This window comes from Thermobia domestica, chromosome 5 (genome assembly GCF_964235325.1).
Source record: "Thermobia domestica chromosome 5, izTheDome1.hap1.1, whole genome shotgun sequence".
In the NCBI taxonomy this organism is placed as follows: Eukaryota; Metazoa; Arthropoda; class Insecta; order Zygentoma; family Lepismatidae; genus Thermobia; species Thermobia domestica.
In genome coordinates, this window is record NC_137458.1 from 291,943,063 (window position 1) to 291,970,282 (window position 27,220).

A 27,220-nucleotide genomic window follows, 5' to 3' on the forward strand; every position below is an offset into this window, starting at 1 on the left:
GTGTTTGTTTGTTTGAAGGTACTATTAACAAAATAATTCCTGTGAGAAGGAAATAATGCTCACAGGAAATTAAAATAAATTTTACTTTTTTTTATTAATTTCAAAAATTTAAAAATTAACTGAAATTTAACAGTATTTTCTCCATACTTAAATACATGTTAATATATAGATTGATCGGCATTTTATATATATAATTATATAATTACAATAATGGCGGCTCTTAGGCAAGTATTATCACACAATAAATAAATTTTGTCACAGTAAGCTAAGAGAAGAAACTGTATACAAAAATTTGTATATTAAGTAAACTTTCTACCCCAAGCTTGTAGCTATAAAATCTGCATTTTTTACTAATGTGACTTCCCCTTATGTGCCACCATTGAAATCATCATTTTGATTTCGTAAATTCCACTATTTCATTTATTAATGATCAATTAGTGAAGAACATAGTAATTCAACCCAAGTGTTTGTAATCATTTCCCTATAAAATGATGTCTATTGACAAACAATGAAAATCTTCCACAATGCGAGAACAGTAGAAATTGGCACTTCTGATTCCAATACGTTTTGGAACCAGATACCTTTAAAATCCAAATTGATCATTAGCGACTTCAGAATATCATGTATTATTTATATTGTTATCGAGCAAAGTAGAAACGCTAAATAGGAGAATGGATGGAAAATAAAAACTCACATATTGTTGGACATAATTTTGAAATTTATTACAATACATACATACATATAATAGATAATAATTAGATAATAACATTAAGAATGAAGTGATGCATTGTATTTTTGATGGATAATAAACTTATCAAAACAAACTTGAAGCATATGATGAAATGCGGGTGCCTGAAAAGTAAATTAAATATTACATTAGGTAAAATTCTATGACTATTTGAACACAAATCATATCAAATATAGTTCTAGGGTGTTTGGTTTTATAGATAATAAACTTTATATGAAGTTAAACTTTTATACAATCAAAATATCTTGAACGAAATAGATTTAATTACAAACTTTTTCTCGAATACTGAACAGAAAGCTGCGTAAAAGAACAAATTAAATTGGGAAATTTATATGTAGGAGAGTTAGTGATACGCGAGATGCTATTTTCATATCAATAGAAAAAGGCAAGGATGTGTGTGTGCTGTATATTAACTAATATCTCTGTAGGTGAGTGAATTGGAAATGCTAACGAAGGTTGGGTTGTAATGGAAGGATCATAAACGTCAAAAGTTTGTATGTGAATCAACAAGTACGAGTTAGAATAGAAAAGAACAGAGCAAAGTGCAAATAGAAAAGGCATTCGACAGGAATGTACGAGAATATTTTCAGCTACATTACTCAACATCTATTTAGAAGAAAGTAAAGAAGGATCTACGTAATGAAGACGATATTTCAGTAGATTTGATTGATTGATTGTATTTCCGTCGATTGTCAGCACGGGTCTCTAAATAGGATAAGACCTTGAGGTAAAAATGGGATTAGAACCATTCTACTGTATTTGATGCTCTTCCACCGGGAATAGAACCCGGAACCCTGCGAGTTAGCCACAGGACCAGCAATGACTTGACTTGCCGTTTTGAATTTAACGTCTCTTTCAGCAGCGAGGCTATATAAGACGTGGACCTACTGATTAACGTGGAATCCGAACCACATGAACTCCGCCGGGAATCGAACCCAGGTCTCCCACGCCAAAGGCGTGTACGCTAATCGCTTAGCCACGAGGGCTAATATTTTGATAGGAGATAAAAGGAGTAGGTATATACGGTTTAGAGATGATTAGACTCTTGTTGAGCAGTATGAATCGAATATTGATATAATGTTACGAAACTTGAACTGTGAACAACATTGGATGAAAACAAATTTTAAGAATTCAAAAGTAATGATAATTGATAAGAAAGTGTCTATATCAATAATAGTAGTAGTTCGATGAAAGGCAAAGCAGGTGACTAGTTACCTGTACCTAGCAATATTATTAATAAAGGTATAAAAGTGTAAACAAGATATGAAAGCGATGATAGGAATGGCGAAAGAAACCTTTAAGGGAGTTTAAAGGAGTGCTATTTACCGATAGATGGCAGCACGTTTTCTCTATTTTAATAGTTTTCCTTTATGGAGCCATAATATTCAAAATGATTCAATTAAATACAAGAGATAAACAATCATACTTTTCTCTAAAATAAATTGAATCGTTAATCAGGGAATAATCCGTGCATTTTTTCCTTTCTTTGTTGAGGAAGTTTCATTGTTGAAAACATAATTTCTGAGGAGTAAAATTAAATGGTTTCAACAACAAATAAAACAGAAAAATTAAAAACTATATGGATTATTTTCTGATTAATGATTCTATTTGTTTTGAGGGTAAAGTTTAAGCAATCTCTTGCATTTGATTGAATCATTTTGAACATTGTTGCTCCCTACAAAGATAATAGGGAAAATGTGCTGCCATCTATTGCGGATAATCGAGCTTATATACTAAGCTCAAGAAAAAGAAGAGGATGAGTATCTTTCGTGTCTGTGAATAAAGAGATACGAATAAGACTCACTGTTTCGTGTGGATGTTAATACTTTATGGGGGTTAGACACTGGGCAAAAGCAACGAAAAACTAGATGTCTTCAATATGTAAGTGCGTGGAAGAAATAAAATTAATTGAACGGAAGACGAGTGATGAAGTGCTAGGAATAGGAGGGGAGAAAATAATATTGGAATGTAACTAATTTCTAAAAATGATTAGATCATTGTTCTTTAAAAAAATATTCTAAGGAACGTGATAATAGCCTTACTATCTTTGGTGTTTCATTATACGAATATTACTGAATAGCTGTATTCTGATTTTGCTGAATTAATAACAAATAATTTCATTTTTTTTTTATATGTATGCATTTACAAAATTGAACAGTAAAAGAATAGTCAAGTATTATGTCTTAAATACAGTTTCAAATACACTTACATTATAATGTTTTTTATAGATGAAGGCGTCGGTTTTGTCCTCTGTATTTTACTGGTGTCCTCTGCAAATCTGAAAAAGGAATGAGTTTTAATTTTAGAGAAATTTTCTAATTTTTTCTGTATAATTTGGAAATTCCTCAAGATGTATGAGTGTGAAAATAAAATCCGTTACTTATAAACGCTCTGTGAAATGAATAACGTGTTTGAATAATTCTTTACAGAAGGTTTAGTTTAAATATAACTAATACAGATTAAAAATAAACGTTCCAAATATCAACTTCGGTACTTGAGCTTGTGTTTTGAAATACCTTATATTAATTAATTTGCTAATAAATTATCGAATAGAGCATAAAGTTTGACAGTAGCACTTTCGTGAAATTATCGTTAAGAAGCAACTATTCCTCAAATTCAAAAGATAAATAATCAACCGCCAATATAGATGATATATTTTCAAATGCTAATTGTTACCTTCTTCAATTCTTCTTTCTTGCAAGCATGAAGAGCATTGGTATATTCGCAGCAAGAAAGCTCTCCTGCAAAAGAAAAGAAAATGAAATATTAGTAAAGTCACGCTGGTTAAACGATAGAATATTCATCTCTTGAGAATAGAATTTTGTTCTAACTCCTTTGAAATTTGTGGTAAATAGTGGTAAATGATGCACACATCGTTTACACAAGTTCGTTTCTACTTCTTTTCACTTTGCAATTACACCAATTACTCTGTTATTCATTTTTATTTATCATAGCGAAAAATAACAATAACGACGTTATATCCTTGATTTCATTTAGGTTAATTTAAGTAGTATGGCTTAACACGAGTAGTAAAGAATCTGTGCCTCGATTCTAGGGCATGTTAGTTTGTAGTAGACTACATCGTGTCCATGGGTTTCTCGAAATATTCTCGTGTTTGTTCCATATTTTCATTCCACTGATTCTGTCATAGTGATTCACTTGCTTTGTTATTAGTTTTGTCCCCTTAGCCTAAAAAACATAATTCAGAGACAACAAACGAAACATTTCATTTTCTGACCATTTTAGAAATATGCAGTTTTATATTTCATTCGTCGAAAAACTACATTTCGTTCGTGTGAAATATGATTAACTATATGTAAATAATTGTTGGGAGAATAAAATGAAATATTAGTGTCGGGGCAGAAAGTGTGTTAAAAGTTAGTACGCAACTGGGTTGCGTACTGGTGTTAGAACGATTGAAGATGGATATGTGATATTGAATTGTGTTAGCTACCAGGGTACGAATTACCGGGGAATGAGGGGGATTTTTCCTCCTCAGTCACATTTTGACCCCACTGAAAAAAACTCACTGAAGGATACGTATCGGGGAGTCTTGCTTCTTCCTCTTCTCCAAACCATGTTAGTAATTTTTAAAAAGTTTCAATATAATGAATTTTGCCCAATTATGTGATTTTAGTGTTAGTTGTATTCCGAAATGAAATATGTCAAGTATATACTTTTAACTTCCAATTTTATATTGAGATCTACCACAGCATACACATTCTTTTCCCTGTTTTCATTATCGCCAGTTTAACTTTTATTTTGGTAGTCACTTTTGCCTCACACCTTTCAATTTGTCGTCGGAGGGGAATTTGTATGACGACGTTATATTAACTACTATATATGTATAGTGGAGTCATATATGGATTTGCAAACGTCTTACTATATTGTTCATATCAATTGTAAGATACTTTCTGTCCTATACTCAGACATATTCAGAAAAGTTAGGTGCGGGTATCTCAAACAATATATATTCATTTTGTTATTGTATTAGTTGATTGATTTATTTTTTTTCGTATTACCTATTGTTTTAAGATAATCATATTTGTGTGCTATTAATGGGAAAGGGTCGTCGTCTTATTTTGAATTATTTACTTTCAGACTTCTTGTATTCTTTCGGGCTTCATTTTATCTGCCTCACTCACCAATCAATAATAAAATTCGCACACTCTTAGATGCTGTTATGAAGTTCGTAGCTTGAAATAATATGGAGAGAGTATATAATGAAGATAAGATGTAAAGGGTTTATAGATGTATCGAGATGTAGAAGAAAGTTGTATATCGAAAGAGGGTAAAATGAAGTTTAGATAAGTGTAGAAGATATTGGTATTTGATATTACGTTTGTAAGTACTTCATGGTTTACTGAGTTTGAGAAAAACTTAAGTCAATGCTCAGTTCTACAAATATTAGTTGGTATGAAAGAAGAAAGACTACTTGGCATATTGATTCATAATATAACTAGAAAATGGGTTCCTGGAAGCTTTGTATATTCAATGATTTTATGACACATTTTCTGTCATAATTGTGTGTAATATTTTAATCTAACAGTCCCCTGAATTTTGTATTAGAACCGAATTAATTATAATAAAAATGATAATTGTATTAATAAAAAAATATATCAAGTGAAGGCGAACTGTCTAGCACAACATATTCACATTATGAATCAATATATTGTTTGGTTAATACTTAAATGTTGAAAATGGAATCTGAATACTGGTAGAAATGAAAGGTAAAGTATGCAACTATGACGATAATATGTGCGACGAATGATGTAATATTGGGAAAACTTACCTTTCTGGACCTTTGCGAAGCAGTCGTCAGTAATCTTCAACATGGTTGGAAGAAGGTCCTTGTTTCCAACTTGAGCTTCCTGCATCTTCTTGTATTTTTCTTTGACGGGGCAGCCTTCTTCATCCAACTAGACGGAAAAAGTAAGAAAAACAACTTTTAATAAACATTCTATATGATAAATTTAAAAAGAATGTATAGTGAACAATCAATGTATACAATAATACTTGATTACAAAATACATAAAGATTTAAGCGAATATTAGACTTCTATAAAATATATTTAGTATTTACAAACTATTGAAAACATACTAAGTTAAAAATCATTCTACAATATTAAGTGAAATGCCTTTTCAAATAATATTTTAAATTAGTTCAAATAATTTATGGAAAGTTGTTTGTATTATCTTGATTTTAATTATGTTATTGTATGAAAACAAGAGAAAAAGTCTCAGTAACTTCACTAATAATAACTTACAGGAGATAATATATTTCTCGATTACCGTAAAAGTATTACATCTTAATAAAATTACTTACAAAGTAAACAAACCAAATAATCAAACTATTGGAATCGTACCATATTTGGAAAGCATGCAATAGTGGGTTGTATGTAATTATTTTGAAGAATTTTCAGTAATCTTTCAAAAATTAAACACCAATATTATACAATAAATGAGAAATTATATATTCGTGCCTTTTTCACTTTAAAATTTACAATTATTGATCTGAAGCTAACATCGAAGAGTATGAGTTAAGTATGTATTTATCACAGAATAACCATATAGTCACAAGCATATACAATCTTACTCATAATAATACTTACAGCTTTTGCCTTTTCAAGAACACATTGTGGGACACACTGAAAAATAAATCAAAATATCATTACTATAAATACAAAGAAAGTAAATCAAAATTTTATGAAGACTTTATTTTTAATTGCCTAAAGATCTAATCGTAATAGCCCTGGTAAATATGATTGAAAACCACTTTGATTATACTTTGGTACAAGAATATATTAAGTAACACGCTTAATTGGTTACAAGAAAACGTTAGTGCTATGTAAAAACGTTTTATTCGAGGCCTGTTTATAATGGGTTGAAATTGAATTTGTCCATTTCAAAAAATTAGGATGATAAGTTTAAAAAGGAAAAGAAATATATATTTTTGTAAACTAAGCTCAGAATATCATTTTACACATATAAAAGTTGAAAGCAAAACAATACAAAAACACACCCTTAATTATACAGGTAAATGAAAAATGGAATCTGTGAGTTTTACGTCCTGTAGGCTCAAGCAGACGGTTAAAGTGAATGATTATGAAATGAATTGGTATATCGAAAATGTAAGAGGAAACGGAAGAGCCTCGTGAAAACTCACTGATACGGTGTTGTGCACCACAAACTTATATGGCCTGAGTTTGAATCAGGGACGCTTCGCATCACAGATTAGTGCGCTATCGTTCTTCGTCCTTCAAGTTCAGCCAATATTGTCATACCATAACCCAATACTCGAGTTGATTTATATAGTGTTTCCATCTATACATTCATGCGTGTTGTGCACTGCTTTTATTTGATTATTTTTTTTAAAAAATTGAATAGGCAAACGTACTGTCAATTCCTAAATATATGTAATAATAAAAACCGGGGCATTTCTGTACTTTTAAAACTATTAATTCAATTTAGAACTATTTGTTAAATAGTATATAGAAAAGATTGATTCACAAAATGTAACACATCACAATAGTTGTAGTTAAAAGAAATATACTTTCTTCTACAATCAGTTAGGCTATTATAGAGGAGACAGGGGTAATGGGGGATAACCCAAGTTTCTCAGAAAGTAGATGCATATTCGTTTGTGACACTACTACTCTCTGACCATTAATACATTAAACACTGAAGCTAACTATCTATTCTGTTAGTCAGTGTAGGGAAGTTATAGAATATATATTTTTTTTATTATTGCCCGACAAATTTATTATTTCCTAATTAAGTTATCCTTTGTTCTTTCATATTTTCAGTTGTAGCTTTTAATACCGTACTTCATTTACCTTCTATTAAGTATTATGTCGTTATTCTCGTTTCTCTATTTATACACAAAATATTCAATTTACTGGAAGTTTCAGCTTGGGAATCACAATGATCATACATATAAAAGGATTCTTTTCTGTGCGTTTTCAAATAAATATACTCTTAATAATTAGAAAGAGATAAATGTCTATATTTGTTTCAATATCCTTTATCTAAGTACAATTAATGATGATTCTAAAAGTAAAAAAGCAGTACATTTGCTTTATTCATCATATTATATATTAATATGAGATTATTAATGATCCCAATTACCCCAAAGTTGCGAAAAATGGAGATCAATGCAGTTGTCACGTATTTTTCGTTGTAGTTACCTTTTAGTAAATCTGAATCATATGCATATACACGACTAAAGAAGATTCTTGGAACAGCATGGAATGATCGGCATTATAGTTAACATTTTTTCCCCGTTTGATATTAGATTTTCCGTAGGTGATGCCCATTACCCACGTCTCTCCTAAATATCAAATAAAATAATAGAATGGGCATTGTGTCTCAGTAGCAGATAGTTAATCAGGTATATTGGTGAAAATTATCTCTAGTTTGAGTGAAGAGCATGAAAATTTGTGTTAGTCAATAGTCGATAGGAGTGATCGCGAAATGTTAAGGTCGTTTACAAGAAAAATATAAGAAATATTTTGCATGTGCTTTTTGTCATAATTTATTAATATTCATCTCACGGAAGTTGGGTTTTATTTATTTACTTATTTTTACATTTAAAATCTTACTTAATTTCTTATGTGTGCAGGGTCGTTTTCTATCCATAATATAACTATATAATTCGAGTTAAAAGAATATAAATGTATATACTTACTTGTGCATTGGAAGCTCTGCAAGCAGCTACAAGTTCTTTGGCTTGGCGAGAGAGGTCATATTCACATCCAGTTTCGGTCTGTAAATGAAGAAATAACAATGATGACGTTTAACAAAATTAAACTTTTTCTTTACATCACACGTAAAATGTTGCCTATGTCATTAGTCTGGAAATAGTAATTACGGAAACTCATTGTACAGTCATTTATGTTATATGTGGCGTTGGATAAAGAAATTTACATATTAACTTTTATTGACATTCATAAAAGATAATACACGATCGTCAGCATAAGTTCATAATTTTTTTCTGTCAAAAATTTTGGGACATGTAAGCTGAGTTGAGTATAGTGTGCATATTAGAGTTTCTCACAGATTTAGATGTTTTTGTATTATAAATGGAATACTTTTTCAGATAATTATCTAGAAGCACAGACAATAGGCTCATGAATCAGAATCGTTGGATTGCCCAACTGCCAACGTTGTAATTGGCCTTTGCCGATTGTTTGCCAACCGACTTAATTGGTAACATAGTCCTTTTGTAAAAAATAAATAAATAAATAAAAATAAAAAAAGTAAAATTAATGGGAATATGATGTTGATATTGTTGAATAAATAATGTCAGATTATTGGTTGGCCAACACCCTTGAAACAACGTTTTTTTTTTTTTTTTTTTTTTTTAAGCATTATTTCTGACATTACCAAAGTCTCTACCATGTAGATCATTAGCCGACATAGGGCCCACCAAGTGTGCTACTAGAGTTGCCTTTATTGCGAAGTTGCTCATAAAAGTACCTATTTAAGTTACCTATTTTGCTATTGACTGTTCCCGTAAACTAAAAGTCATTAACGAAGTCCAATAACAGAGAGATTTTTTTTTCCTATATGCCACTTGCGGTCCTCTTTAAAATATATCTCTCTGTTCCATGCATCAGCGTTGTCAGGGATTAAAAAAAAAAAAAAAAAAAAAAAAAGTCACATATCCTTTGAAGAGTTTCAGTGTGATTTTGTGAGTTGGTTATTTTGGTAGTTATTGGTGCACCCCCGTCAGAATATACTGAATCCGGCCCTGTATACAGCATTGTGGTACATTTGAATTAGCCACTTAGAGTCAGTGCCGGATTCACGTATAAGCTAAATGAGCTATAGCTTAGAGCCCCACTCTCTTGGGGGCTCCAAAGTAAATGAATTCAGTTTCGTTTCACAGTGTGAAACCACGGTAGACTTCCAAGTTATGGGAATTCAACACTTAAACTTAAGGAAGTACATTTATAACTATTGGTTGCAATATATTAATAAGATCAAAGACAGACACTGTTCTTCGGAGTATTCAGTTTTCATCTACCTCTATCGGTTTGATATGATTGTTTATCTCCGATGACGAAACAATATTTCATCTCAGACAAAGATGTATGTGCTAAATTGCGTCAAAACTATAGTATAATTGAAACTTTTGAAGATTGGGTAGGATTGGAAACTCAGAATTTGCTCACAAATAATTGCTGCGGAAATAGTTTTTATCTTTAACATCAAGATGTCATTACTGATTAAGTAATTTTTAATAGTTCTTACGCGGCCGACAAAAGAATTATGTTCTTTTTGTTCTAAAGATTGCATTTTGTAATAGATTAATAAATGCAACTAAAGGATATAATATAAAGTACATACAGAAGAGATTTTATTCGAATGTACACTAAGCATTTATTTTTTTACGTATTAAATAAAATAATTTATTATAAAATCGTGGGATACTCGGGAAAGAATTATTTCAGTCCAAAACGTCAAACTTCGAAAGAACAAACAAGAATTTTATGAAAATAAAAAAAAAAAAGATAAAAAGATTGCGATCTTGGCGAATAATTAGTTTTTGAATCAGGGGCCACAAATTTTTTGAACGGCCCCTAATCGAGTTTTCGTATTTTCTACGGAATAAGCACATCATACTGAGTTAAGTGATAGTTTGGGCTCGGCTACACTATATGTAGTTCTCCAGGCCTACAAGAACATTTTTGATTGAAATATATTGGACCTTTTGGTCCAAAAAAGCATGAAATTGACGCTTCATAATTTTATAGCGCACTTTTCTTGGCAATTTTAAATAAAATTGTGTCACTTAAAAGAATTTTTAATATGTACTTTACTGCTGAAAACATTTGTTAACTGAAAACATTTGTTTCTAAATTCACCTTAAGCTTTTATGTCTGTATAATGTTACACAGCAACTAATGTTTTAGCCCAATTTATCTCAGAAATGAGTCTTAATTTGCAAATCAAGATGTAGACCTGTATACTTACGGGACCAGCAAGAGCTGCTACCAAGAGAGTTGCCAATACAACAAAGACTTTCATGTTGAAGAGGATTGTCGTAAGTGACTATTTGGATGAATTGATTTCTGTGTAACCACCAGAGGTAGACTGTGAAGATACCATTGCAACAGGGATTTATATATGTGAGCCGTGAAGATCAGAGCGCTCCCCAAAAGACATAGGACGGGGGAGGAGGGGGAAAACGAGGAAACCGAATCTCCCCATGTTCTTTCTACAAGGTCGTCGTCATCCATCGGTTGTCGCGGAAAACGTAGGTCAAGGCCAGCGAACTAGTTTTCAAAAACAGTTTTACTTTTATTTCGCTTTCCTTTTTCTTCTCTTTCTTTTTTGCAGTTCATTATAATAATGATGTAACAGAAAAGGTGGCATATAAAAACAAACTGCACTAGTTAGCAATGAAAAGCTTTTACTTAGAAATTAATCAGGAACTTTTTAAGTTTTTCTTTTTTCATTTTATTATTTCGTTGCATAAGCAAAATCATCCTTCAAAAATGAACGTGATAATTATGTACGATTACAGCTGGAAAACAATTGAACAGATTTTCTCATCCGCTTTTTGTTCTTTTTCTTTTTTAAGCTCATCCCATTTAGTCAGTAACAGAATGGACTAATTTGATTTGGTACGTTTGAACTAAACTTGATTTTAATTAAATGTGATGTTTCCGCTCGTTTGGTTTGGTGGAAAATCCTCCAGTCATCTTACGTAATTGCTGTAGCCTTTAATAATTGCACTAGGAAGTATGTAGTTTAAATACATAAACGGGAAATACACATCTATTCATTTTCCAGTATTTTGTTTTATATCTCACTCGGAAACGTTTTGGTTTATTTCACGTCTAAAAGATGTTGTACTGATTGATAGCCGATGTTAGAAGATAAGTTACGGTCATAAAAATGAATTTATTTTTAGGCATTACAGCAGAGTGACAGTATGCATTTTGCTTATGGAACAATATATAGCCGTTTTAGAACCAGAGTTCCTTTAAGAAAATTTCTTCTTGGAGGGAAAGAGAGGGGAAAATTAAAGTTAGAAGTGTTGCAATGTAACACTATATAGCAGGGTGGATTGATTTAAATCAGTCTGATTTAAATCACTTGATTTATATCAAGATTTAAATCACTTTATTTTTTTAAATAAAAATCGTTGATTCAAATCAAATTCCGAAATTAATTTATAGTGAAAATAAGTATAATCCCGTTTCTGTTCTGTTATTTTGATTATGGAATATAATAATTATAATACAATGAGACTCAAATGTATGTAAGCACAGTATGAAAACGAAAAAATGAAATGAAATCTTTGAGTTTTATGTTCCACGGTTATGCCGGCTAGGCTAAATAAAGGAGACGGTGATGATGAGAAATGAATGAAATGGTGGAATGAAGAAAGTGGGAGGAAACGGGAGAACCCCGAGGAAACCCACGCACACGGTGTTTGTCCACCATAAAGTTCAGTTGGCAGGGGCGGGATCGAACCCGGGGCCTCAAGCACCAGAGATGAACGCTCTACCACTGAGTATGAAAACGAGTGTCATACAGATGATGATTATGGGAAAATCCCATTTTGAACGGGTGACGGGGGGAATCCTGCTTTCTTTTCTTCGTAACATACGGATTTAATTCGTTAACTATTGCAACGGGGAAATCATCATCGACATTTAAGACGAAAATTCTTTTGTGTGTGCGTCTGTTTCTTTGTTCCCAGATAATGGGGGCATATTTTGAGGAATCAGATCCCCTATCCATTTTTTTAAAAAAAAGATTTTATAACTAGGCGAAATTTATGTATTTTATAAGTATTTCGTACCAGAAGCTAGTTTCGATTTTTTTTTTTTTAATATGCCCCTGCCAAATATCAGTAACTTGTGAAAAAAAAGTGTCGTGTTGATTAACGTTGCTGTACTTTTTTCCTTAATGTTTAAGGAATATCATTTGGAATCAAAATAGGTTAACGATTGGGGATTAATTCAAAATTCAATCCCAATACTTTCACTTAAATGGTATAATTGACATTTAATAGTAATTCCTAATAGTTTTTCTTCAGTTCGCGACTTGTATTATGCGAAGAAAAAGATCTGATTTAAATAAAAAAAATCTATTTATATTTTTAAAAAATCAACAAAAATTATTATTTAAATAAAAATCACGATTTTTTTTCCACCCTGCTATTTAGTAAGGAACGTGTCCTACACAAGAATTACATGTAATCGACATTTAATTTGCCTAGCTCCGGAAGAGCGATTGGCCTGAAGAACTCCCCCTCTAAAGTAGGCCTGGAAGAAACAGTTATTAGGACATTTTTATCTACAAAGGCATTTCGCGCTTTTCTTGTATCATTTTTCCCTAGAAAGGATATATACACGTAGTACTTTTCTTTTTAGATCAAAAGATCCATTATATTTCAATAAAAAAAAAATCTTGCAGGCTTTATATCTGGAGGACTACACATAGTGTAGCCAAACTCAAACTATCATTGAACTCAGTATGATGAATTTATTCCGTGAAAACTCGATTTAGGGGCCATTCAAAAATTATGTGGCCCCTGATCCAAAAACTAATTATTGGCCAAGATCACAATCTTTTGATCTTTTTTTTTTTTTTTTTTTTTTGCATCATTCCTAAAATTCTTGTTTTTCGTTCCTTATGGGGCTGATTTTTCATAATCGTTACTTAATGATATTATGTATTTTAAATATATATATATTCTTAGTACGAATAACATTTTATTCATTTATTAATAGTAATCCAGTTTCAGTCAGAAGGTCATTTCAGTAGAATACTGGAAACACTCACAGTGGAACATTGAAAGATTAAAAACGAAAAAAAAAAAAAAAAAGATTGTCAAGGTTTGTTTACTAAGGCAGAAACCAAATAATCACCTTCTGCGACTTAGGAAAGCTTTGGTAAAACCTGTTACAATGGTCAGCTGTGGGATTGAAAACGAGCAATATTTCAATTTGTAAATAAAAACACCCACCTTAGATCTATGCGTATTTCAATGTTACCAGATATGTGTATAATATATTTTTGTTATTAATTTGTGCTTCGAGAAGCTAGTACATTGTCTAACATAACTTTCAACTCAAGACTTAAATGCAAATTCACCTATACCCTTTGAATAATTCCAAAGAATGAAAAATTATCATGTTTCTTTAGTAGAGCAGTGTTTTGCTAACCAGGGATGAGGAGACAGATGTATACAGAAGGGATATTGTTATTGCAAAGTGTACAATCATCAACAAATAAAAATATAGTACCAGATTTAACTTATAAACTGTGTATACGGACAATATGCTATGTTCTTTTCTAGAAAACTGCGCCATGGTCTAAATAAGATGATCAGACAATTGTTCAATGTATCCTCATCTGAAATATAATTCAGGAATACACTTACAAGGGCATATATGATAAGAAGACGAAAAATAACCACATGTCGAAGCGTCGGTGGACCACTGGTGGGCAACTAGCGACATCTCGCCATGGCAGCCCCGCAGCGACGATCCATTGTGGCCCCATTTCCGTTTTGAAAATTATACTACCAGCGGCAGAGACGCGACGAAACTCTAATGAACCACAAAATTACTCCCCCAAAATATGTTAAATCGCCTATATGTGTGATTTGTTTACATTAAGGTGAATCTTTTAAAAAAACACTTAAAAAGACTACGCCGATGTGGGCGCGAACCACCAACTTTATGGGTGCTAGCCGCGTGTTGTTCTGACTTCGCCACGGAAGTGATGAAGAAAGCGTCGCTTGTAGAGGGATAAATCGTTGAGGTCTTTTTAATTTGGTCAATCAGAATGCTTCTTTGTGTATATTCGACAACAACCGTTTGGGACCAGATAAAATACTTTCGTCATGTAATTTTATAACTAAATGACGCGCATCTATTTACTTTAATTCATACTTGTACCATATTCACTTTCTAATGATCAGCGAAAGTTGCCATCTAAATTCATACAATTATACAGCACTCATTTCAAGATTTTTCACTTCATGATGTAGAGACAGGTGTTACTCTTGACCTCCGGAGCTGACTTTAGGAGCAATTCGTCAGGAAAAAATAATATATATAATAATAATGGCATGCACATGACTGGCGATAGTTCGTGTTACTCCCTTCGCGATTCTCCGCGACGAATCGAAGAAGGGCGGACCAAAATGAAGTCCTCGCTGCTACGCAGTGGTAACTTCAACACCCCGACTCTAGATATATGTTTCGACTCAAAGAAACTCTGCTGCCAGTAGCACACTAGCGGCAATCCTTCGACGGGTCGCTATATCGACGATCGACATTTACCGGCAAGTGGGCCACTAGGTGTTGGCGACGTTTACGGCATAGGGAAGGCGAATGTAAGTTTCTGTCTGATTCATCATGCAATAATTATTGAATCAATTAAAATGAAGCTTGGTATCATTATCAGCCTAGTCCTCACAAGGATCATGTGGTATTAAAAGGATTAAATTTTATATCCTAAGGGGGAACGGGATCATAATTTATACGAAAAATCGAATCACGCATGACTACTGAACCAATTAAAATGAAACTTGGCATGATTATCAATATTAGGCATCCCAAGAGTCTTACGATATTAAATTGATTAAAATGAATATCCTAATGGGGAGCTAGAGATCATAACTTATTCGAAAAATCGAGCGGTGTAAAAATAATGGAAAATGATTAATATTAGTGTCCAATCCATAAATTTCAGGCTCACTGGGATGAATAGTGACACTCTAGATGTCATTTCAGTCCAAATTTATCCCCTATCGGCATGGATAGATTAGTGGTTGGGGTCACAACTCACACGTAAAATTAATCGGAAATGACCGATATTAATGTGCAATTCATAGTTCTTGCGGTCACTGAGATGAATAGTGATGCTCCTGATATCTTTTAAGACTAAATTCGTCCCCATCGTTACACCTTCATCGTAATGCGTATCCTAAGGGGAGGAAGTGATTCAAATATCTTCCATTAACCTGTTCTTCCAGTTCGAAGAAGAGGCAGTTCATCCAATTATTTATAAAGATCAAAAGTAAATGGAGAATACATCTTGTACTTGTATTGATTAAAATATACTAATGATATTTAAAAAATATATATGGCTACTTAAAGCCTATATAAGATACCAAATTTTGTAACAATTGTCTAAATATTGTAGGTTAAACCAATTCTCACGAATGTATTTTAACTTATTTGTAAGCATAGAGAAAACATACATCTCATAATTGTGTTTATGTATGAGGATACAAATTATATACGTAAAACAAATATGGGTATGCAAGATACAAATGAAAGCTCTAAACGAATTGGATATATATAAAGATTTGATATTTCATTAACTTTAATTTAAAATTCTTGAAATGTTTGGAGCATTCAGAGCACAAGGAAATTAAGTCCATTGCCCAAGTTAATAGAAAAAGAGACATTATGTCTTTAGCCGAAGGTCAGTACAATGTAATCTAAATTATGGTCAACTCTTAAGCAGAGCACAGTATTTCAATGGTAGAGCGCCTACCTCTGGTGTCTGAGGTCCCTGATTCGATCTCTGACCGAGTAAATTTGTTAATTACACTTTGTCTACAAATGTTGGAAGTATTATACACAAAGATATACAGGGTGAACTTTTAAGTCAGTTGACGAAAATGCATTTGAAATAAATTACTTTTCAATTACGAAATTATTGCAAGTTGCATTACGAACATTAAATTAACTTACCTAAATGAAGTGTTCAAAGTGTTCTCCATCATTTTATGGACAAAATTCTATATTTTAAGCACAGAAGAAATATTACACTACTTTAGTCAACTGAGAGCTTAATAGCTGCTAATGTCAAGTGACTTATGGCCTACCCTGTATTGTAATTTTTAAAACTATTTGATAAATCTTTAACGTACCACCAAGGAAAAAGTGAGGGGTAACGGAGGGGACATCATCCTTCCACTTCCAAATATATCTATTGCGTCCCTCCACTTGCTAAAAAAAATTACAATAGTCAAAGATAGGCATGGGGGGCGGCGTGACGTCATGCGTCCCCCTACCTTTTCAGATCCACTTTTACCCCTGCGTACCACTGTAACGTAACCTTGATATTTGTTGTTCTTGGAAGTATCACTTCCACAGGTGATCATCGTATATCTTTGTTTGACGTGAGTATACAAAACTGTATAAATAAGTTTACCAATTAATTATGAATATGCTCAAACACCGTGTGCGTGGGTTTCCTGGGGGTTCTCCCGTTTCCTCCCACTTTCTTCATTCCACCATTTCATTCATTTCTCATCACCACCTTCTCCCTTGGCCTAACCGGCATAGGCGTGGGACGTAAAACTCAAAAATTTCATTTCATTTTAATGTATATGCTATCTTTTACATATAGGTTTGGATTCGAGACATTTAGAACATTGATTCGAACTAATACGACATAGTTGTAGGAACAGGGATTTTATTAATGATAAAAAAAAATGGATCAAAAGATTGCGATCTTGGCCAAGAATTTTAGGAATGACCCCAAAAAATGGACAAGAGATTGTGGTCGTGGCCAATAATTAGTTTCTGGATCAGGAACCACAACATTTTTAAACAATCTCTAAATGGAGTTTTCGTATTTTCTATGGAATAAGCACATCATACTGAGTTAAGTGATAGTATGGTTTTGGGTACACTATATGTAGTTCTCCAGATATAAGGCCTACAAGAAAATTATTGATGGAAATATATTGAATCTTTTGATCCAAAAACTGAAACTACTGTATTGTGAAAAGATACTTGAATATAACCAGTGGCAGATAAAAAGGACTTGAAGAATTTTATTGATTTCTTATTTACTTAGAGCATTGTTTCTTAGCGTATGGTTTGCGAGATCTTTGACATTCACAATAAGAGCTGAAGAGAGATTCACAGCATGTACTGATTTTAAAGCCTGGTTTAACTTTTTTCTTTCTTTCTTTTTCCTTTTACTTTTTTAAAAGGAAATACCTAATAGTCTGTGGTGTTAGACCATCGACTCAAAATAACCACCAAACATGCACAGAAACTTCATAGCCAATGTATACAAAAACTCAGCGGCGCAAATCTGTCTTCAACATTGGGGGGACGGGACAAGTAAGACTTTTTCTTTAAACGATGCTCAAAATATTTGTGAAGTTGAAAAACAATCCTCCCAGGATTTGCGCCAGTGCAAAATCTGGATCTTCTAATGCAATTAGAGTAGTTTGCTGTTTATTGGGAGAGTTTATGAATAGGTTATACTTCATTTCACCTTTAAGAGTCATTTCAAGTCAAATTCACGTAGTCGTTTTACAAGTTTTCAAAATGGATGTAAAATGGAAGTTTAAAAAAATGACACACCGTGTTAACCAAGATTTTTGATAACTCTCATCATTTTTTCTTGAAATTATACTTTTGTTTAGTGAAGCGCAATCCGCTTGATGGCTTATAGTTTCTAATATGATGTAGCACAAATCCACTGTTGCTGGTATGTGGTTCCTGCACTATACAATTGTTGGTCGAGATGTTGAACGTAGGACAATACTGCGATGTATTCCCCACACTTCCTATCCAACTGTCTTCTTTATCCTGAATTAAAAATTTAGAGATCAGTTGGTTGATTTGGAGTTTTAACGTTCCGTTCTGCACTGAGGCTATATCAAACGTTTACCTACAGTTTAACATCACATGAGCTCCCACCGGGAATCGAACCCAGATCCCCTCGCTGGAGGCGCGTACCTTAACCATATAGCAGGGAGAGAGTGCTTGAAATGGAATTTATGCTAACATAAAATAGTGAAAGCATGTTAATAATATAAATAGAATAAACCGTGTTTCAGTTCTCATATTGAAACACACGTTGTCATTGTCACTACTTACTACTCTATAAAATATCTATGTCCATTCTTTAGCTACAACTCCGTTTTCCAATATATGTCGGACACTTTGTGACTTAAATAATCCCCTCTATCTTTAATCCGATTAACTGCAAAATGAAACTGAAACAGTGGTAAGAGAGTTTGGTTACTCCATTTTCTTTAGCTGATAAACATGACATAACATATAGCATTTCTCTCTGGAAGCTGTTATACAAAAGTTATTGGTATTTTACAAAAGATGAACAAAACATGACCAAAACTTTTACTACCCTACTTCATACGTAGTACTTTTTAAATTGTATAGCGTTGTGTTTTACAAATTGCAATATTGCGTTTTATTTTACAGTTATTTTGGAAACTCTCCGGTGTGTTGTAGTCGAGCAACCTGAAGCGTTAGGCTGACGATAGTCAGCCGAAAGCCATCGGAGGGTGGGCTATTTTAACTATCCTTAAAGGGGGCACAGTGACTCAGTGCTAGAGCACTTACCTTTGGTGTGTGGGGTCCCTGGTTCGATCCCTGGCACGGTAAGTTTATAGTGGACAACACCGTGTTCGCAGGTTTTCTCGGGGTACTCCCGTTTCCTCCTACTTTCTCATTCCACCAATTCTTCCGTCATTGATTCAGTTGCTTTAATCACTGTTTCCTTTAGTCTAAAGAACATAATCGTGGGATGTTAAACTGAAAGATTGTATTTTATTTACTTTCAACTATCCGCGAACTTTCTGTGGTCGTATTTATCTCGTGTTGAATTAAGTAGGGTAGTGAGTAAGTGTACCGGTTCAGCCAATGCTTTTAAAAAGAAGTAACTAGTGTGCGTCTTTGGCGAACGGGGTCCCGGGTTCGATTCCCAGCGAGAGCTCCTTGAAATTGCAAAGCATTACGGTGGTTTGGATTTCACCTTAAGTATGGAGGTCTTCGTTTCATGTAGCCTCTATGCTGAAAAAGGTTGCTAAACTCGAACCAACCAAATAATTATTTTGAAAATTAAACCTGATTCGAGTTTCACGCTGAATAATCAAGAGATAGGCTTCCATAAACCGGGAACATGTCTATTAATATATTGGTTCAAGTTAGATTAATAATACTTATTTATTTATTTATTTATTTATTTAGTTATTGTCAACACAACATGCTATAGCCCAATTACAGTGTTGTAAAATACGCAACTACATGTTCATAACTCTTGACAATATAACTTGAGTTCACAACTCATGATAACTCATGATAATGGCAGTTCTAAATGTCTTAGGCGACGTATCACAAATATCAAATTCATTTTATTTGAACACATTCTATTATACAAAGCTATTTGTCCTCCAGATTGGTGATTTCATCATTATATTAGTTCTTGATTTTTTGCAGTAATAAAGACCAGCGTTTCTACGTACTTTTAATGTGGGAACATGAAAATTCAATAAAGAAGCTAAATCAGGACAATCCAAAATATTTTGCGTTACTTTTTCAATGAATAATAAATCAATCATATGTCGCCTTTGTTCTAGTGTAGGAAGATGAAAGTTAGCAAGTATGGTTTTACAGCTGTCATAAGCAGGATATATGTGAGTTTCTTTATATGTTAGAAATTTTTTTAAAAAAATGTCTGTATTCTTTCTAATTGCTTACGATGTTTTATGTGAGTCGGATTTCAAATAGTAGAGATATACTCTAACTTTGAGCGAACATATGCATTGAACAACTTCTGTAATGTTGAACAGTTCTTAAATTCTTTTCCTGTTCTAATTATGAATCCTAATACTTTATTTTCTAAATAGCAATATGTGCATATATATAACAAAAAAACAAATTATTTGAAATATTTTTCAGTTGTCATTGTTAGTAGCAGTTCTTATTGTTTTTATTTTGAAATAATTTACCTATACTTTCATTAATTTATTGTGGTTGTGTTACGTTGTCAATAATAACTTCTTTAAAATAAAGTAATACGAACTGACATCATTAAAACAATTTTATAGCTACTATAAATCCAAGTTACGAGCATACGAGACGAGATGGGATTGTCAGTGTGTGCAGAACCAGTAGCAGAAGAAAAGTGAACGTTAAGTCTTTTCGGTCAATGCCTAGTTAGAGTGAAGTACTGGTAACCGAGATGTGGTTGCATTAACGATTAAAATGTTCGTTTTATTATGATCAAATTCTAATAGATAAAAAAGCCTAATTTTGCGTAATGTTTTTCCTCCACCCATTCAAAGGTCGTATAACATTAACAATTTTAGTTTACAATCACTATTCGTTATTGAGAAATACGTAAAACGAAAAAGAGTTTTGTCATTCGCCATATTGGTGTCCTAGTGAGGTTTTAAACTTGATCGACTTTATTGGATATATCACACGATTGAAGTACAAGGTGTAGGAGTCTGGTAGCTTTTAAAACAAGAGGCACAAAAAGAGAAGAAACAAAAAGTAGTTTTATGAGTTTGCTTTGAGGTCTTGTTCAGTTGTTTGTCCTTCTCTTTCGTATGCTTGCCATGACAGGTAAAATATCATACAACTCGTTTTACAATGTTTTTCTTCCTTATCTACGAAGCAACTTGCTGAATACATTTTCTTTTCTTGAAAAATCAAAGACAACAAGAAATTAAATATAACAATAAATTAGTGCAAGGTTAAGTTAGCTGGTGTATCATGAAAATGTCTGTGTAATCCGAATGATTAAGATGAGTAGCTACTTGGCGCACGTAGTATGGGTTCCATTCTTGTTGAAAGTAGGAAATGCATAATTGTTATCATAATTAGTATTTATTTTTACATCGTTGGCACGTCTCTTGATGTTTCCATAATTGAAAACTTTCCATGTACTTCAACGTCTCCTCAATCGTTAATTTCGTCGTAAGGATTACCTAGTTTAATATCAAGTGCAATTTTCTTCTTCTTCCCATTTTACCTTTTGCCTGTTTCTCAAAAAGACAGTTTGTTCTCAAATTATATCTTAACCGGTTCATTTTGCTCTCTACTTAATTTTTGTATTCCGTTTTCCTAATTTTTCCTTACACTTTTTAAAGTTTTTTTTTATTTTTAAACTTATCTAATAGCTGCTTTTTCTCATGTCCAGATTTTGAATGCTTCCAAACGTTTTTCACTACTTTTTCATCATACCGACATTTTACTGCAGAGTGCAACACTCCAGACGAAAATATATGATGAATAAGATTCAGATATGTATGCTATGTTATATTTTATCCTAGTCTCTTTACATGTCTTATTAAATATAAACACGTTTCTGGGTCTTGTGAGCACAAAAGCATGTTTTTTATTATTCATATAAATGCATATTTGAACTATATTTTAGATTTAGGTCACATTTGGGCTCGTTATAACATAAAAACATATTTTAGGAGAATTTCACTTACTGGTCGGAAACACATTTGCCAGTATTGTCAGCACTTTATTTGGAACTTTTTTTTAAAAAAAGAAATACAGTATTTGGCCTTGAGAAAACAACATTTTGTCAAATTCAGAAATTATTACGTTCAAGAGCATAAAAGTTTAAAATAAACGAGTAAATACAATGATCTCTTACTATAGTAAACGAGTAGGCCTTAAATACAATGATCGCTTAATAAAGTTTTGAATCAATCATCATTTACAGTTAGACCTCTTGTGTATACTGTTGCTTTATTCTACCCCCAACATGAGGAACTTTCAATTTAAAAAGTTTAAAACTAAGTAAGTGCTGGACAATTTATTATTTTCAAAGTTTTGTACTAATATTTGATCATGTAAGACGCGTCTATTTTTCAATGTCATGTTTTAACATAATAATTATTATTATTTATTCTAAAATTGAAATTACCTTAATTAATTGTGATGCCCCTTAGCAAGATACAACAAGAATTTTACGAATGATCCAAAAAATGGGCCAAAAGATTGCAATCTTGGCCAAGAATTTTAGGAATGATCTAAAAAAATGCATCAAAAGATTGAGATCTTGGCCAATAATTAGTTTTTGGATCAAGGACCACAAAATTTTGGAACGGCCCCTAAATCGAGTTTTCGTATTTTCTACGAAATAAGCACATTGTACTGAGTTAAGTGATAGCTTCTTGGGTTCGGCTACACTATATGTAGTACTCCATATATAAGGCATATAGGAAAATGTTTTATTGAAACATATTGGATCTTTTGATGTATTTTTGGATCAAGGGCCACGAACTTTTTGAACGGACTCTAAATCGAGGTTTCGTATTTTCCACGGAATAAGCACATTATATGAAGTTAAGTGATAGTTTGGGTTTGGCTATATACTATATGTAGTTCTCCAGATATAAGGCCTAGAAGAAAATTTTTGATTGAAATATATTGGATCTTTTGATCCAAATGTTGATTGCATTAATATGAGTCTTGAGTCTATCGAAGTTTGAAATTCACCTGGCTTTAAAAGTCCCATAAAAATTCCAAATCTCATCTGACTTGCTATAGGAAGATATTTTGCTATTCACTCATCTCTGATGAAAGTGAAAGCCAAAAAGAATAAAAGAAAAGGAAGAAAAAATAAGCAACATCGGTGGCCTTATTGACAAAATAAGGACTACTGACTACTGTAATTTTGCATTATAGTTGTCTCTATCGAGATCTTTATTTATAATTTATTGTTGCAATCCTCAAATTTATATGAAGCATTACAAGCTTCGCTCCGATCACTAACGCGCCGAGTAATAAACATGAATTTTCATAGATTGAAGAATTAGGGTAATACTCAGTCCAAGGGCTGATACTCACCAATTATATCCCACCAAGAAAGAAAGAAGTTTATAGCTATCTTTACTTGTTTGGCCTTTCTGTGTTCTCCCACAATTTTAGCAAGGGCAAAGAAAATAATTACAAGCATCACTGTTGTAATTTTCTTCATGGAGAAATTGCAGAAGCAATGTCAATATTTATTTACATATGATCCAGTGGTGCCCCCCCCCCCTTATGTCCATGACGCAACCCCCAATTGTCTATCCGTAGGTGTTCTTCCATGAAAAAATCTTCTTTTCGATTAATTTTACCCCCCCATCAAATATATTTATACAGATTTGTAACCCCCCCAAATATTTCAATGACGCAGTTTGCGTCATAGCCCCCCCTTGTGGGCACCCTTGTATGATCAGACAACGTAGATAATGTAATAAAACAAGGATTGATTCGCGTCTGTCTTCAAAGGCAACTGTGAGAGTGCTTATCATGTAAATTATTGCGTATCATTACACAGACCAAATACATAATACATTCATAATTGATACTTATTCGGTCAATAAGTTTCATGTAGTTTTCTTGTGTGACGTTTCTTCTCTACGATCTTAATAATAAAGAGAAAAAGTTCACTTGATAAAAGAAGAAGCCTCAAGGTATCATGTAAGACAGTTTTCCTGTTAAGCACAGTGTTGCCAGATTGGGCTACACGCAGTGGATTGGGCGATTTTTGAAGTGCCCTACCTACCAAAATTTTAAATTGGGCGAGACGCTACTTTTGAGCTAGTTTTAATTATCTGCAGGCTATATAACTCTTTAGAATACGCTACTTTTTTAATTTTTATATATGAAATTACGAATTATTAGTTTTATATAATATAATAAAAATTTTGTTTATTGAGTATTTTATTCACACTGGTCACTGAACAATAAATTTACTAAAACCAGTGGCGGATCTAGAAGGTAAAACTGGGAGGGACAGCCAGAACCCAGACTATGATACGTATAAGAACTTATTCTCAATTTAATACACTTAAATTAAAAGAGAAATAAAAAGAAGCTTTCATGAGTTTACTATAAATTTTCAAAAATAAATAAATAAATAAATAAATAAATAATAGCTTAAATTATTTTTGTCACTCAAAAAACTGGGGGGTCTAGGCCCCCGGCCCTGGCCTAGATCCGCCACTGACTAAAACTAACATGTTTGATAGTAGTTCAATTCGAATTAGACTTTTGAATTAGACTGAATCTGAATTAGACTTTTGTTAAGTTTACACTATTGCAATGTCACTGAACATGTTGCTGTTTCAATGAATGCTTAGGCCTAATAGTTATGCGAAACTGTGTAGGCCTAAACATGAACATCGCAAATTTGTGTTCCTGTATTGTTCACTTTAATATAATGCGTAAGTGGAGTTACAATACATCTTCAAAAATTCTGGCTCCCAGATAAAGAATTTAGCAACTGAATTAGAGAAGTGAGGAGAAACAGTGAATAAACATAAACAAACAAAACTGACTTAAGCAAACATGTCTCTGTGAAAATCAGAAAAGTCGCGCATTTTATACTATCACCGCCAGCCAGTTCATTGCACATTACACTACTACTGCAGCTGATGTAATATGGCGTTTGTGCTATCACACGCCGCCAACATTTTGAAACTGCCGTCGCCGCCTGACTATTGCCAATCCAACATCTGACATTTTTAAGTGTGGGCTACAAATAATTAAGATTCGCTACTTATGGCGCACAAAACCTCGCTACTCTTTATTCTTCTGATCTGGCAACACTGCCTAAGCATTGTCTTATTTCATAGCATAACTACTACATTATGAAGTAGTTCGGGTCGTACTGGATGTTTTATTTGTAGACGAGTGAACGTCGACACAAATATATATTTGTTGTATTAGCGGTTCAGAAAATTAATTCTTTTGCCTTTCTACTTACTTCCTGTTAAAAATGCTTGCATCTAGTCTATTGGTATATCTCACTGAAGCAAGCTTTTATTATTCTATTTAACCGGCATTTGTGTGCCTATCATATGGCACACATTTCTATGAGGCTTGCCAATAATCCTCCGACGGGCATTTAAAATAAGTGGAGAGTAAATAAATGAATCAGTCGAGAATGAGGGCATGACTTTAGTTTCCCCTTCTAGTGAGGAAGAACGTTTCGAGAAAGTGAATAAATATTTCAGGAGTGGCAACGAACATTCTATTTGGCATGCAGTTAGTATATAAATGTTCGAACCTAAAACATCCGAGACACAAAATTTTCCGGCCCTCTATCACCGAGTCAAATTAACTATTCTGGACTTCAGCTTTTATCGCAATAGAACTAAAACGGTAAGAGATGTAGAGTTTTTTTTTCAATCGATTCAGCTTCCCAGGAATATGTTCCATCTCGTCCATTAACCTATTCAAGCCAGAAGTAGAGGGCCGCGGTCGCTCAGTGGTAGAGCGTTCACCTTTGGTGCATGCGTTCCTTGGTTCGATCCCAGCTCGCGTCAAGTGTACTTTGTGGTGGACAAACACCGTATGCGTGGCTTTTCTCGGAGTTCTCTCGTCTCCTCCCACTTTCTTCATTCTACCATTTCATTCAATTTCTCATCATCACCGTCTCCTTTAGCCTAGCCAGCATAATTGTGGGACGTAAAACTTAAAGATTTCATTTAATTTCAAGCCAGAAGTAGTTCAAATTATCAATTTCAGCATTTATCGCTATAGAGCAAAACGGTTGTAGATTCCGAAAAACAATCTTTCGCAATCGATACAGCGTCCCCAGAATAGGTTCATTGTCCCTTGTTAGCCCTCTGTTCAAACTGGAAGTGGTTGAAATTAATGTTTTTGGTTTGAACCTTTATCATCTAGAACAAAAACAGCCGAAGGGTAGCGATTAATGGCGTTTTCATATAGATTCAGCGTCTGAGGAATAGGTTCTATCTTTGGTCGTATTACTCTATTGCAGCTAGTAGTTTTAGATGTACTACTTCAAGTTTGAGTATTGAATTTGCATAGTTTGAAAGTTAACCGTAGTTTGAGATTGTGAAACGAAGCTCACTTGTCGTAAATTTAAGGAGACAGTTTATTGCTTAGGATTGTCTATTGTTGGAAATAAAGTGAGAGTTGAGTAGTGAGAGATCCAGACTAATGACAATGGATGAAAGTTGAGTTCATCTTTATAACCCAGAAACAAAGAAAACGAGCAAACAATGCAAACACCCCTCCACCCCATTCCTAAAAAGGCATGAGCGCAGAAATTTGCCGCCAAGGCAATGCTTTCCGTTTTCTGTGACTGTGAAGGAGCCATCATGACAGATTACCTACCGCAGAGGCAAGTATTACTAGTACTTATCATTCCCATCTCCTCACTAAGTTACGAAATGAACTGAAGAAGAAACGAAGTGGATTGGTCACAAATGGGGTGCTGCTTTTGGGAGACAACGCGTCAGCTCATTTCCCTGATGCATCCATGATGAAAGCAGTGGAATTAAGATATGACAAATTGCCTCACCGTCCATACTCAGCGAATCAAGCACCAAGTGACTTCTTTCTCTTCCCAGAAATGAAGCGTCCACTCAGAGGAAGCCATTTTGACAAGAAGAATGACGTCTTTTCTGAGATTGAACTGAGGTTTCAAAGCAAAACAGCAGACTTTTACAAAAGGGGTTTATGGAAAGTGAAGTACTGGTGGCAAACGTTTGTTGTTAGCCACGATGACTACGTAGAGAAGGATTAATACCATCATGATGTCAGAGTTCTCAAGAATGGATTTTTTCGAGGTGATTGCACGAACTTTTTGATACTCCCTCGTAGTGTGTAATATCTCGATACAATTTCATCTTTCTTTGACCATTGTACTTCAATCAAACTAGGATGTTTATTTTATATTT

At 33.3% G+C, this 27,220-nt stretch overlaps 1 protein-coding gene across 1 annotated transcript; it reads right to left on the reverse strand.

Moving 5' to 3' along the window:
- Nucleotides 1-678: 678 nt before the first annotated feature.
- On the reverse strand, nucleotides 679-10,879 carry LOC145684917 (uncharacterized). The gene is made up of 7 exons (XM_081757268.1): nucleotides 10,726-10,879; nucleotides 8,435-8,512; nucleotides 6,360-6,395; nucleotides 5,541-5,667; nucleotides 3,425-3,489; nucleotides 2,958-3,026; nucleotides 679-852 (listed from the first exon to the last, which is right to left on the reverse strand). Exons 1-6 carry the CDS (start codon nucleotides 10,777-10,779, stop codon nucleotides 3,006-3,008), a joined length of 381 nt encoding a protein of 126 aa, XP_081613394.1. The 5' UTR covers nucleotides 10,780-10,879; the 3' UTR covers nucleotides 679-852; nucleotides 2,958-3,005.
- Nucleotides 10,880-27,220: the final 16,341 nt, after the last annotated feature.

Bases quoted from the DNA above. Each gene is read 5' to 3' on its own strand.
- LOC145684917 (XM_081757268.1), bottom strand. From the start codon at position 10,779: ATGAAAGTCTTTGTTGTATTGGCAACTCTCTTGGTAGCAGCTCTTGCT. The intron at 5,668-6,359 runs GTAAGTATTATT...TTTTCCGTCTAG, and splicing joins TTCTTGAAAAGGCAAAAGCT to TTGGATGAAGAAGGCTGCCC. The intron at 3,490-5,540 runs GTAAGTTTTCCC...TTTCTTTTGCAG, and splicing joins CTTCGCAAAGGTCCAGAAAG to GAGAGCTTTCTTGCTGCGAA.